Genomic DNA, 12,734 nt, shown 5'->3' on the forward strand with positions numbered 1-12,734 from the left:
AATGACTACACTAGTAGACAGACGGACGGACACGCAGTCAGTCCTCCTGAGGCAGCATAATTGCTGGTGTGTGGCACTGGCACTCCCTTTTTAGCATCGTCAGCTTTTTCAGATTTCATAGCCTGATGTTTAAATAAATTAATAGTCGATGACCTTAAACAAATGTATGCTTTTTTTAATGAATGGCTCATCGTTTCATATTTAGCTGAACTTCCCCAGAGAACTTATACCCAAAGATCTGGTGACATGATGTGGTAAAAACAAGTAACTGCACGGAGAGGAAAAAAAGAAATGTCCTAAGAAAACTCTTTTACACTCATTTTATGATCAAGTTTGAGATTTTATTACTTTCTTGTCTGTACAACACAGCACATAAGACACAAAACAAACTCATTGACAGGGGGGAAATAAATGACTTCAACCCTTATCTCTTGTCTACTGCTAATTTGGAGACATTAAGTCCAGTTACCATTAAGTCTTACTTGTTGGCCTCATAGTAGTACAATTTTCTCATTCAGAAAAGAACCATGATGGGACTGAGTTTACAACTACCATTATACAGAAAAGCTGTCAGTATGAGCAGTTTTACTAACGGAATACTGGGAAATAAACATATATTTAAAGCATAAAACATTTTTCAACAACTTAGGAACCATATAGCATACAATGTGAACCATTATGTATTACACAAATGTATTACACATCATCCCAAATGTTAAACTTCCATTGTAGCACTTCCACTGGACCCAACATATTGACTATATACAACCAAGGCAACAAAACACAAAACAGTGTTTTCTCTTTATCCTGCAATGAACTTCAACTGTATTGAAAAGGCAAATTTACATACATCTTCAAGCATGTTCATGTAAAAAGGCAACACAATAAATAAATCCAATGGCACACAAATTTGGACAATCTAAAATGAGAAGCACGTCTCATGAAATATTCACAAGAACAAAGAACAAACGATGCAAAAGAAAAAAAAACTTTCTGAGTCAACATCCCTGGAGACACTAGGTAGTGTGGCCTAGTGGCATACGTGAGCGTACCACATAAATAAGGCCAGTTATAACCGACCCGAGGCTCTTTACTGCATGTCATCCCCTGTGCCTCCTTTCCCGTTTTTGTTCACTGCCTCGATCACAATCTAAATAAAGCAGAAATGCAGAGGGGAAAAAAAAAAGTTCTCAAAATAAAACAGCATGGTTAGTGCACTGCCCATAAACTCCTTGAGCCACGATGACTTGAGTTTGAATTAAACTCCTGTTCAATTCAATTTCACTTCTCAGCCCTAGTACACCCACCGTCTAATAAGCAAAAGATTACCCCCCCCCCCTTGGAAAACAAACATCTTAACAAAGAGCTAATCACAGTCTAATTACAGTTAGAGGAATAGATGGATAATGTTTATAATTCAATATAATATTTCTATATACAAGTGTTTATACATTTTTGAGGACATTGAATGGAGGGATCAGAGAAGCCTTATTACCATAAAGGACATGATGCTGAACAATCAGGTCGTGTAATGCACAACACAATTGAATCACACTTGTAAACATTTCTTCTTATATAATTCTGTAGCCATCATGTCAGATTAAATACTCATTCAACAGGCTCAATGGCCATATTCACAAAGCGGCCATCATGCTCTTCCATCCTAGTTGGGAGTGTTAATCCCCCCGGATACAACAGAAGAGCAAAATGGCCACCATAAGAATATGGTCAGTCCTTGTTTTAAGGCAAAGGTAGCAAGCTTGTGAGTGAACCTCCTTTAAACCAGATAAAAAAAAATCCAGACATACTTTAGAATTTATTCGAAATAGGAGATTGCACTCAACACAAGCCCCCCCCAAGCAAAGCAGCCCCACTTGTCTCTGAACCAGCTTCACAAGCCGTGTGGTTATAAGATCTCCTCCACTCCGTGGGCGAAGATCATGACCAGACCGGGTTCCAGAATCATGTCCTCTCCCATGTGTTGGTTCTCGCAGGCCATCACTACCACCGCCTGCTTGCCGGGGATGCGTTTAGCCACGTAGTTCTCATAGTAGCGCCTGTTCATCTGCCTGGTCTCCAGTGTGGCCAGACCCTGTGGCCAGTTGCGCTCATGGGCATTCTCAATCAGGTCATTGACAATGGACAGGGGGCAGCCGCTGTCGATGAGGGAGCGCTTGATAACTGCCTGGAGCACAGCGTCAGGAGTGGAGATCATACCTCCCCAGCGTGTCACTCTGGCTGGTTGCATGGAGTTGACCCACCTGTTGACAAAACAGTAAGGGGAAAGATATTGTGAGGCAGAAGTCAGACCGGCATCCACACTGAGAACTAAACATTGCATCATCAACCAAATCCAGAAATCCCAAGTTGGGCGGGTCTTAAATGCTACTGTAGGAGTGGGACGTGGTACAGGAGAAGTTAATGTTGTAATAATAATATATCAGACTTATAATAGTGTACTGAAAGACACTTTACAGAAAACAAGACAAAACAAATAACTTTATTAGGACATAACAAAGAGAGAACACTGGCTAAATATAACTAAAATAGTTCAAATAACGGTAACGGACGTAAGGACGGACGGACGGACGGATGGACACACACACACGGACGGACGGACAGAGTGCAAAACATACTCTCTGCCCATGCCTTCGGCCTGGTGGAGACAATTAGAATGATTAAAAACTAAAGGCGATGGTGAAGGCAAGTCTGCAGAGGTGGGTTTTGAGTGTGATTTTAAAAGAAGAGAGGGTGGGGGGTGCGTTAAGTTGGGTTGTTTGTGATACTTACTCCAGTATCTCATTGTACTCAATGCTCTCCTCGAGGTTCTGCAGGTTAGGGTTAGCACTGCGGATTGCTCTCATGTAGGCTTTCAGCAGCTGAATATCCCGCTTCTAGGAGAGTCAAGACACTCGGATAAGGGAATGCATTCACACAAACTATACTGGCTAAAAAAATTTGAGACTGGTTCATTTGCTTCTATATAAAATGGGCCCTTGGTATGACTGAGGTTGCTTCATTTGCCATTATTAGACAAATTACTGAAAGAACTTTTTTAGTTGAACAAAAAGGAAAACTGGGGGTGAAGAAACGCAATGCATGTCAATCTTGGCACAATATGGTTAGGCTAGCGCTATGGATCCAATTACATTACATTCTCAGTAAATCAATGAATCTTATTTCAGCCAACAAATCAATCAGCTGATTGAAAGTTGAAAGTTTAAAACAATAGTTTGGCATAAAGAATATATTACATATAAACACTTTGGTAAGGCTCCAGTTTGTCAATAAATGCTCTCAAGTTTGATAACCATAAGATTCCTAACGCACACACATATACGCTATAGGTATTCACGCACACACATGCACCCACCCAACGACATCCACACATCTGTATGCTGTATTCATAAAGATTAAAACAAAAATAGGTTTGAAATGTTGGCTTAACCCATTCTGAACGGGAACCCATTTTGGTGTTGGCATCATGTTATGCTTTAGCTATTGAAAAATAGCAGATCTACAAGCTCATAGCGCGCCACCGAGTGGCGCGCTACGAGCTTGTAGGTCTGTTATTTTTGAAAAATCAAAGAACGACTGACATTTTTAGAATCTGATCTCATGTCAGAATGGGTTAATCAGACCAGTGTGTGTCCAGTGGAAACCTCGTATGAATCTGATCTCAGGTCAGACAGATGAACAGGTTAACAGAGACTGGTCAGCCTGGCGGACCACATTCCAAATTCAACTTTGCCCAAATATGCAGTGTGTTGTTTAACCTCAATGTGTCGGCATGGCATTGGGCTAAAAAAAAGGATCTCTCAGCTCCATCCATATATGGGCTCAAAAGGGGGTTATACCAACCAAATACACATACTTAAGCGATCTCCATATATGGACGGATCGGCGGTGCAACATAAGTGTGAGGGCCCCAAAGTAAATAAATAGGTTTTTCAATAGTATAAAATGTATTGCAGAGAAATAATCTACCAAGCATTTAGTTTTTTAATATTTATATATATAAAAGGAAGGAAAATCTCACCACTGCCATGTCATGAAAAACATCATCACAAACATGTCTTTTTTGGATATGTGGAATGAATTATGTAATGGTAGCTTCATCAGCGTAAATCGAAAAGAAACGGATAGGACTCATTCTGGGCTCTGAAATATGTCCGATTGTCAGTTCTAGCAATAACGGGGACCTCAACCGTTCAAAACAGAAAAGAACATGGCAGCCATGTCCATTGAGTTCAGTGCAGAAGTGGGGCCATGTTATGAATTTCTTGATATGAATGACCAAAAACCCATTTGAACACAGACATTTACACGTCTACTGATGAGTAGTGTCAATGCCATTCACACCAAGCAGCACGATGATTATTCATTATTATTAAATGTTGTTTAAAAAATCGTATAAAGACAAATATAGTCGTGGACGATATCGATTGGATCACTTTCAGCACAATTTTATGAACGACATTGACCAGCATTGACAGTCATTCAAACCTGGGATGCATCCGTCACTCCCCTGGGAAAGTTCTTACTAAGGGAGATGAGGAGACTATTAAGAATAGCTAAGGCTAGCTGATAGCCTGGTAGACTAGCTGTCATTGCCTCAACTATCACACCTCCTTATAATTTCAATTATTTAACACTTTCCCTTCCATTCACAACTTACATGAGTTAATTGAGGCTCAACGCATTTAAATGACAATGGAGATGGGCTGCGGCTGGCTCTGTCTTTCGTTCGTTGTTATGGTGGTTCTTCAAAGGTTAGTGAAAACTAGGCAGCGAGATGGAGCTCGCGATTATTTAATCCCGCAGTCAAACTGTTAATCATATGCACTGTGCTGATCAAGGTAGACTGAAAGCTCAAAATAAAGTTAAACGCTGCACACAAGTGTGAGTATATGCATATATATGTACATGCATATTATACATGCGTTGGTGTTATCCAAAATTAGCCATTCTGGATTTCTGCAGTGCTGGAAGAACTGTCTATTGCTCCCAGCAACGTTAGACCTCTGTTTTAATCACTTTGGCAGGGCCAAATTGCAAACAATGGGACCACCCAGAGGCTACAATTTGCCTTTTGGGTGTTGAATGTTCTCTTGGCGATATTTCTATAATGAGCAAGTAAGCAGAGCCTGGTGTATTTATGTGCAAGTAAAGTGGGTGTTCTTACTTGTTCCCCCAACTGGTGCTTATGCTCTACAACAGTTTTCTCCAGCTCTGAAATCTTAGTTTGCTGCTGTTGCACCACACTTCGTAAGTGCTTGATGCACTTGTGGTTGGGCATCTCATCTTTGGGCATTTCTAGCCTGCAGGAAGAGGAAGAGATGGAACCAAAGGAGGAAGAGAAGAAAACTACTTCGTTACAGTTTCTCTGATAGTATATTGCAGTGTCATTAAGCCAGAGAAAACGTATTTAATGTTACACAAGTCCAACACTACATGCAAAGCAGTTTGACACCGGGCCCTTGTCTGGCCTCGGCGGCCTGTGGGATGATTTTGAGAAGGAATTTATAATACACTCACTGGCCACTTTATTAAGTACGCCTGACCAACTGCACGTTAATGCAATTTCTTTCTTTTGCGGCTTTCGCGTTTTATTTTATAGAGGGACAGACAGTAGGCTGACAGGAAACGGGGGAGAGAGATGGGGGAGTGACATGCAGTAGAGGCCGTCGGGATCCGGAGTCGAGCCCGACTCAATTTCTAATCAGCCGCAACTCAATGCATTTAGGCATGAAAGCGTGGTCAAGAAAGACGATCTGCTGCAGTTCAAATGTTGCAGCCGAAATTGAGACTCATCAGACCAGGCAACGTTTTTCCAATCTATCTTCTATTGTTGAGCTTGAGTGAGTGTATAAATAGTAGGACTTTAATTTTAACTTTATATTATAAATGTTTTAAAACGTGCTATAATATTCAGGTCAGACAATCAGACGATACTCTCACCATTATCTCCCTATTATCTCCCCTTATTACACGGCTTGGTTGAATGCTTAATTCCAATTGGTCAATCACTGAATTCAGTGGTGTGTTATTTCTGGATAATGACTGCTGAGCTCAATAACAGACCTTTGTCTAAACAAACTTGCTGCGCTGCTTGGATTTTGAGTCATATCCAACAGGACATAGTGGTCAGGAGGTGGAGGAGGTCTTTCTTTCTAGCTCCGCTCCACTGACGACTTGTGAAGGTAAGAAGTTATTTGGGTTACATCATTCCTTCTGATGTAACAAGATCTACCAGCCAAGGGCTACCCGGTGGCTCCGCCAGAAACTGCAAGGACCCAGAGTTTGAATACAACTCATGTCATGTCTCCCTTCTCTTTCTTTTCAAAATCTTTTTATTTTCGTATATGTATACGTAACAGTATGCGTGTCAAGTCACAGATTCATAGAAAAATTTAAATTAAAACATTCGATTTTAGTATCAGTGACTGTGGGGTAAACAAACGTTCTGTATAAATCACAGAGATCGTGGGCAGACATATTAAGAAGACTGTTATTGTGCAAAACATGGCCCTTCAAGACAAAAGAAAAACGAAAAACATTTTCTCCCCAATTTAGTATAGCCAATTCCCCAGCCTCTCTACAAGTACTCCATCTCTGCTAACCCCCACAATCAGTCATTGGGAGGGTGAAGAAAGCCTCAGGTCTCCTCCGATACCCGGGCCGTCAAGCCATGTCTCCCTTCTCACTACACTCTACTACAGGGTTCCCCAATATGTTTTCCTCAAGGGCCATATTTTGACTAGGGTACCAGGCTGGGGGCCGAGTCCGCACACGCAAGGTCGATGTCTTTTTTTTTTTTATCTTCCAGGGGCCACAAGGGGGCGCTCCGCGGGGCGCCCATTGGGGAACCCTGCTCTACTACCTAATAAAGCAAAAACATTTACCAGCCAAGGTTCATAGTATACCGTGACTGGTTGAAAAGATAAAGAATGAAGAATTTATAGATGTCAGAAACTATCCACATTTTTTGGGACTGAAATATAAAGTCTATACATTCCATGTCTTTACTTGGTTTTGACTGTAAACATGTTGATTAAATTAACATCAGAGAGATCCGTTTATCCTCTGTGTCCAATTGAAGCCTGTGCAAACAATGACGTTCCAGACACCTTAGTTTCCACAGTGGAAATATGGAGGTTAGTGGTTACTCACCCACAACCCTCCTCACAGTTGACAGGCCTCTTGGGGTTGTGTTCACAATCCTTCAGGTGCGATTGCAGTTGGTCTAGCCGTAAGGTGGCCGTGCAGCCGAATCCTGCATTGTCACAGCCGATCTGAAGCTTAGATAGCATGTTGCGCATGATACGCGGAACAGGCCGGAGGTGGGCTAGCGTCACCACTGTGCGGTCTACAGGGCAGATCTGCTGCTGGGCGAACCACTGAGTGATGCAGGCATTGCAGAAAGCATGCTCGCAGTGTGGGGCCTGTAGGGTGAAGTCAAAATACCAAATGAGATGATGAACTTGATGATGAATAAACTACAATAGCGGTTTGTCTTTTAGTGAGGAGAGAAAAGTGAGGACACAAATTGTGATTGGCCGGAATGACATTTGTATTGATTTTATTGGCGGAGCACGGAATGATGATAAGAGCGCGAAACATCATGTCCACTAGGTGACGATATGAATATAAATCGGCAATCGTGGATTGGATGAGTCTATCGCCAAATATTTTTATTAGGCTATTTTATTTTGGAAAATAATACGCAACCTTATCGAAAATTCAAATGTAGCCTGTACAAGTGTGAGAAAAATGCGAATCAATTTGGGCCAGCAGCCGTCGGTAGAAACCCTTGTAATGATATGTTACTGCCCAAGCAGCCCCCCAGCAGCATTGGGGTCCGACACTCCGACCGTCCGGGAAGGAGAAGTTACTGTAGTAAGTTACTGTAATGTTGCTGTGTTTACGTCTGTCACTCCAGTCCGGACCCAGTTAAATAATATACAGTCACACCGAAAGCACACTGCTGACCCGTGTCTCATCACCCAATGTGCTTCGATGCACGGTCGTGAAGTCGGGGGGAAGAAAATTAAAAAATAAAGAAAAGGAATAGACGAGGAGTGAATGACAACGCGTTAGCATTGCAACAAGCTAAGCAAACAACACCAGCCATGGTGGTGATGTTATAGCTTGCTGCTGCTTGTCTGTTCAACTTCACTTCATCTCCGCTTGTAATTTATCTTATTTTGTTACCCCGACACCGGCGCTGCAAAAACAGACAGATCTACAAGCTCTCGGCGCGTAGCGAACGGCGCTGCAAAAACAGGCAGGAGGCGACGCCTTGAGAGCTTGTAGATCAAGCTTTTTTTCCTGTGACGCTGACACTTTAGTTCCAGACTAAATATCTACGCAGTATTATTGGTCTGGCCATGACAGGCTAGGTGTGCGGATTTTTATGATAAGAGCGACCCTCACTTCACACGGGTGTGATTTTTTTATTAAGGTTATGATTGGCGGCCCAGGCCGTAGCGTAACGGTCTGGGCACCGGACTGGTGATCCAGTCGCGGTGTGCCGCGGGTTCGACTCCCGGACCCGACACGGCCTTTACCGCATGTCATCCCCCCATCTCTCTCCCGTTTCCTGTCAGCCTACTTTCTATCCCTTAAAAAATCAATAAAGGCGTAAGCCACAAAAAAATATCTTAAAAAAAAAAAAAAAAAAAGGTTATGATTGGCCATGAACTTCTGATGATCCGTCATTATCAGTTGTAAACAACGTACCTGCACTGGCTCTTCTAGTACTCCACTACATATGGGGCACAGCAGGTCCTCGTCCACCTCCCCTTGGAACCTGGTGACGTCGTACCCCATGGTACATTCCAGGGAGGGACCCACAATCGCCTGATAAAATGACAATTAATGAACAAGACAGGCTTCCAGACAAATTGCCAGAGTCATCAATATATTAGTGAGTTAAATTGACACTAACAATTTTGCTGTGTGCCATGAATAATGGCAAATGCCTTGGATGAAGTGCTTTCATGTTACCTCACTCACGAATGAGCTGCAATGCTTCCATTCAGTGCCTGACAAGACTGTCCTCCGATCACGTCATCCAGATGACAACCTGTGTTGTGAGGCAGAGTTCACTCATTATTTAGTGTTCTTCAACCATTGACCAAAAATAACACCATGCAAACAATGAAGTACATCATTGTTCAATAGCGGAATGGAAAGGATTGACTTTGCAGGGCCATCTTTGGCTGGTATATCAGTTTATCACCCTGGATTTAACTCAGCTTAAGCTGGGCACAAGCTAATGAGATTTGTCTGCCAGTGCCACCAGTGCGCCCCCACCCCCTATCAAAACATCCATTTCTATAATAAAAAAATAAAAAACTAGTCTTATACATCGTTTTCATGTAATCATAATTTAAAAGCGTAATGATAATCATATTAAGATAACAATGGAGAATGGACAGATGAAACAGACGTTAAATAACATAGTAAAGTTGATGCGGGTTGTTTCTCAGAATGTCAAATCAGTGTATCAGTCCTCCTATTCATCTCCGCTAGCTAAAACAAATATGTGATCATGAGGATGCGAAGTGCCGCATCCCTGGTCCCACATACAACAGGAGATAATCTTGGGTGTCCCCGTTGACTGTGGTGGTGACCCACTTTCAGTGTTAGCAGCACTGACTGCACACACCTTTGGACGTGATTATTACCTTCTTCTCCCATCTAACTCAGCATTGCTTGCAAGGCAAGGGGGGAGGGGGGGTAAAGGTAGTAAAGTACACGCTACACAGATACCTGCTGACATTACAATCCTGTCTGATCATGTGGGTTCAATAGTGATCGCATCAGACAGCCATCCAAATACTGTATCATCGAATATCCAAAGTACAAATGCCAACTATAGCGAAGCCACCTGTAATGCTAACGCTATCTCACTAGCGTTGGCTAACACCGTTAAGGTTTCCCCTGGATGCCAGTAGCCACAAAGCAGTGTTCAGTTCAGTCAAGGGTAAATAGACAGATAATCGGCCTTTACAATCGGAAGGATTCAAGCTTGGTGTCTAAATCGGTTAAGGAAACTTACATCAACACACAGCCGAAAACATAAAACAGTCGAGATGTATCCTTATGTCCAGATGTCTGTATGTAGCTTAAGTTGCTAGCCACGTCCCAGGCTACATCCTAGAGATCCTACGCTTCTGTGTCGCTGTACGTACGTACTGGGGGCGTCAGGGCGTAAATGTAACGCATTTGATTGGCCCAAAACATCAATTTTTTCTTCCACTCTGTACCTTAGATGGTTATGGTGTACATAACAGTGTTTATTTTTTTTATGTCATGTTTATGAATTGAATGCACAGGACCACAATTACTTGTTTTTGTACTATCCTTTTAGACTAGTGTCTGACTGTACTGTAGTGTAGTGCACTGTTTACAAAAAAACCAAAATTACAAATAGAAACAGACAAACTAAAACAGAACATATAAGAACATATAAGTATTTATATGTAGTCTTTTGCGACTGGAGGTCGCAGTTAACTGAAACTTTGCGTTTTTTGACACCTAAGGACAAGCCACAATCCCCATAAACATGCGTCACGCACCCCAGGCAAGCCAAGTAGTAACGGCTGCAGGCTGCCACTGGAAGCAGTGGGGAGGTTGTCCTGGGGCCTGCAGGCCAGGTAGGCCCGGTAGCGAAACCCTGCAGGCACCTTCCCGCAAGCTGCAGCTGTTACCTTCTCAGGCAAGCGCAAGCCCCCAGGTCATCGTGACATCACATGACATCAGCCCCCTGGTCAAGGTCACCCCAGGCACAGAGTGTAGAGTAGGAGAGTAGCGACACGCGACACCCATAGGCAGCCGCAAAGCGGGTGCCTATGGTCTATAGTTCCAAACATTGCTCCTATGGCTGAGATAGAATGAGCACTTCCGCATTCCATTGGGAGTCAACGCTAGTGTTGCCACTCTCTTACTAGATTACTCTGCCCAGGCAAGCCCCCAGGTGCCCAGGTTATCGTGACATGCATATGACATCAGCCCCCATTGTGAATTATTGGTCAAAGTTCATCCCATGCCAAAGCGACCACACTCGCCTAGAAGTCTGACATCACCCAAGCGGATGCATGCACACGCCGATCTGCCCCGGCAGGCATATTACATAGGATCGATAAGGACTATTATTCAAAGGTTATGTTAGGGCTCGCCTCAGTGGTGTCCGATTAGAACTTAAACCGGGATGTTTAACAGAGGCAATTGGAACGGTGGTCTTGGTGAAGCTATGCAAGGTATCTGGGTTGTAAAGCCAGATACCTCGGAGCGTAGGAGTCGTATACGGTACGAAGGGGTCTGGGTTGTAAGGCCGCAGACACCTTGGTTCGTATGTGTTGAGGTGTTCTTGAGCTTGGATCTTGTGTCTTGAGTCCTACATGTGTCCTTTCTTGCGAGTTGGGTCCTGTAGATTCTGAGGATTTGAGATCGTTGGAGATACCGTATGCGTTGGTTGGCCTCTGAGGGTTGAAAGCTGAGAGCTTTTATAAAAAAAATGAATTGAAAGCTATAGGAGGAGTATCTAGGATATAAGTTATTTGTCTTTAGGATATAGTCCTCTGGCAGTGTCTTCACATGACCGTATTCTCATGTGCTTGCCTCGTAGGCTACTGCAGCATAAAGGATGAATATATTTTTTATCAATGTAGGCCTTTTACAACGGGGTTGTAAAAAAAGTGTGTGTGTTGGGGGGGGTTACAAAATACATTTGTAAACGTTTCAAAATAATACTGGCGTTTTTAGCTTGCTTGGATGGAGTCCTCTGGCAGTGTCTTTGTGACCTTACCCTCTTCCACGTGCTCGCCTCGTGCTGCTGCATAAAGGCTGAGGATGTAGTTGTAGAGACATCAGACTACAGTTCACGTCATGCTCCTTTTAAGTAACTGGCTGCCTGTGAATGATTTCAATTGGATATGGTCTCCTGGGAATGGGAAACCCCTTTATCCATATTTTCATAACTTTCATTTATTTCAAAGGAAGGAAGCAAAAATAATTTCTCCCCTTTATACGTGGTTTAGCATAGTGTACACTTGTGATAAAAGTTTAATTTCGAAACTTAAACTTCGAAACATGGAATTATATTGGAAATCTACCTACCAGCAGTGTTGTAGAGTATAGGCACTATAGTGTTCTTAACCCATTTTGGACTGAGGGCGATTCTAAAAACGCCTTCTAAATACTGACCTAATATTTCTGAAAAATATTCAAATATTTATAGGCCTATAGCAGCATCGTTTTTTATTTTTGAATACTGTACATACTGTACAGAACCCCAACAAGGGTTCCCGTCCAGAAAGGTTAGAACACCAAAAGGGGTTCCCGCCCAGAATGGGTTGACAACTTTACTCATTTCGTGATTAATGCTACTATTATAGCATAGGCTACTAACTTTCCAGGAATATAAAGCCTGCAGTTTCTATTAGCTATTCTACTATTATATCGATGATATCACTGGGTAGTAGGTACCAAAGAATTGTACAATATTATCATCATTAGTGAGGACCAAATATATTCCTCTCTGGAGGAAAGGGAGTCAGGAGCCAGTGGAGAAACAGATCCTAAGCAGAAAGTGGGGATGGATTGGCCACACCCTGAGGAAACCGGCAGCTAGTACAACGCGCCAGGCACTGATTTGGAACCCCCAGGGGACGTGGAAGAGAGGGCGGCCTAAGAACACCTGAGGCGGGACACTGAGGTGGAGCTGA

General features: G+C 42.8%; 1 protein-coding gene across 1 annotated transcript; it reads right to left on the reverse strand.

Annotated features, from left to right (window-relative positions):
- Positions 1 to 1,555: 1,555 nt before the first annotated feature.
- rnf41 (ring finger protein 41) lies at positions 1,556 to 10,182 on the reverse strand. Its single transcript, XM_083768517.1, has 7 exons — positions 10,067 to 10,182; positions 9,010 to 9,088; positions 8,743 to 8,862; positions 7,174 to 7,445; positions 5,186 to 5,321; positions 2,791 to 2,894; positions 1,556 to 2,261 (listed from the first exon to the last, which is right to left on the reverse strand). The coding sequence occupies exons 3-7, from the start codon at positions 8,830 to 8,832 to the stop codon at positions 1,907 to 1,909; spliced, it is 957 nt and encodes a 318-aa protein (XP_083624643.1). The 5' UTR covers positions 8,833 to 8,862; positions 9,010 to 9,088; positions 10,067 to 10,182; the 3' UTR covers positions 1,556 to 1,906.
- Positions 10,183 to 12,734: the final 2,552 nt, after the last annotated feature.

This window comes from Protomyctophum parallelum, assembly GCF_964188405.1.
Source record: "Protomyctophum parallelum genome assembly, chromosome: 7".
NCBI classification, from domain to species: Eukaryota; Metazoa; Chordata; class Actinopteri; order Myctophiformes; family Myctophidae; genus Protomyctophum; species Protomyctophum parallelum.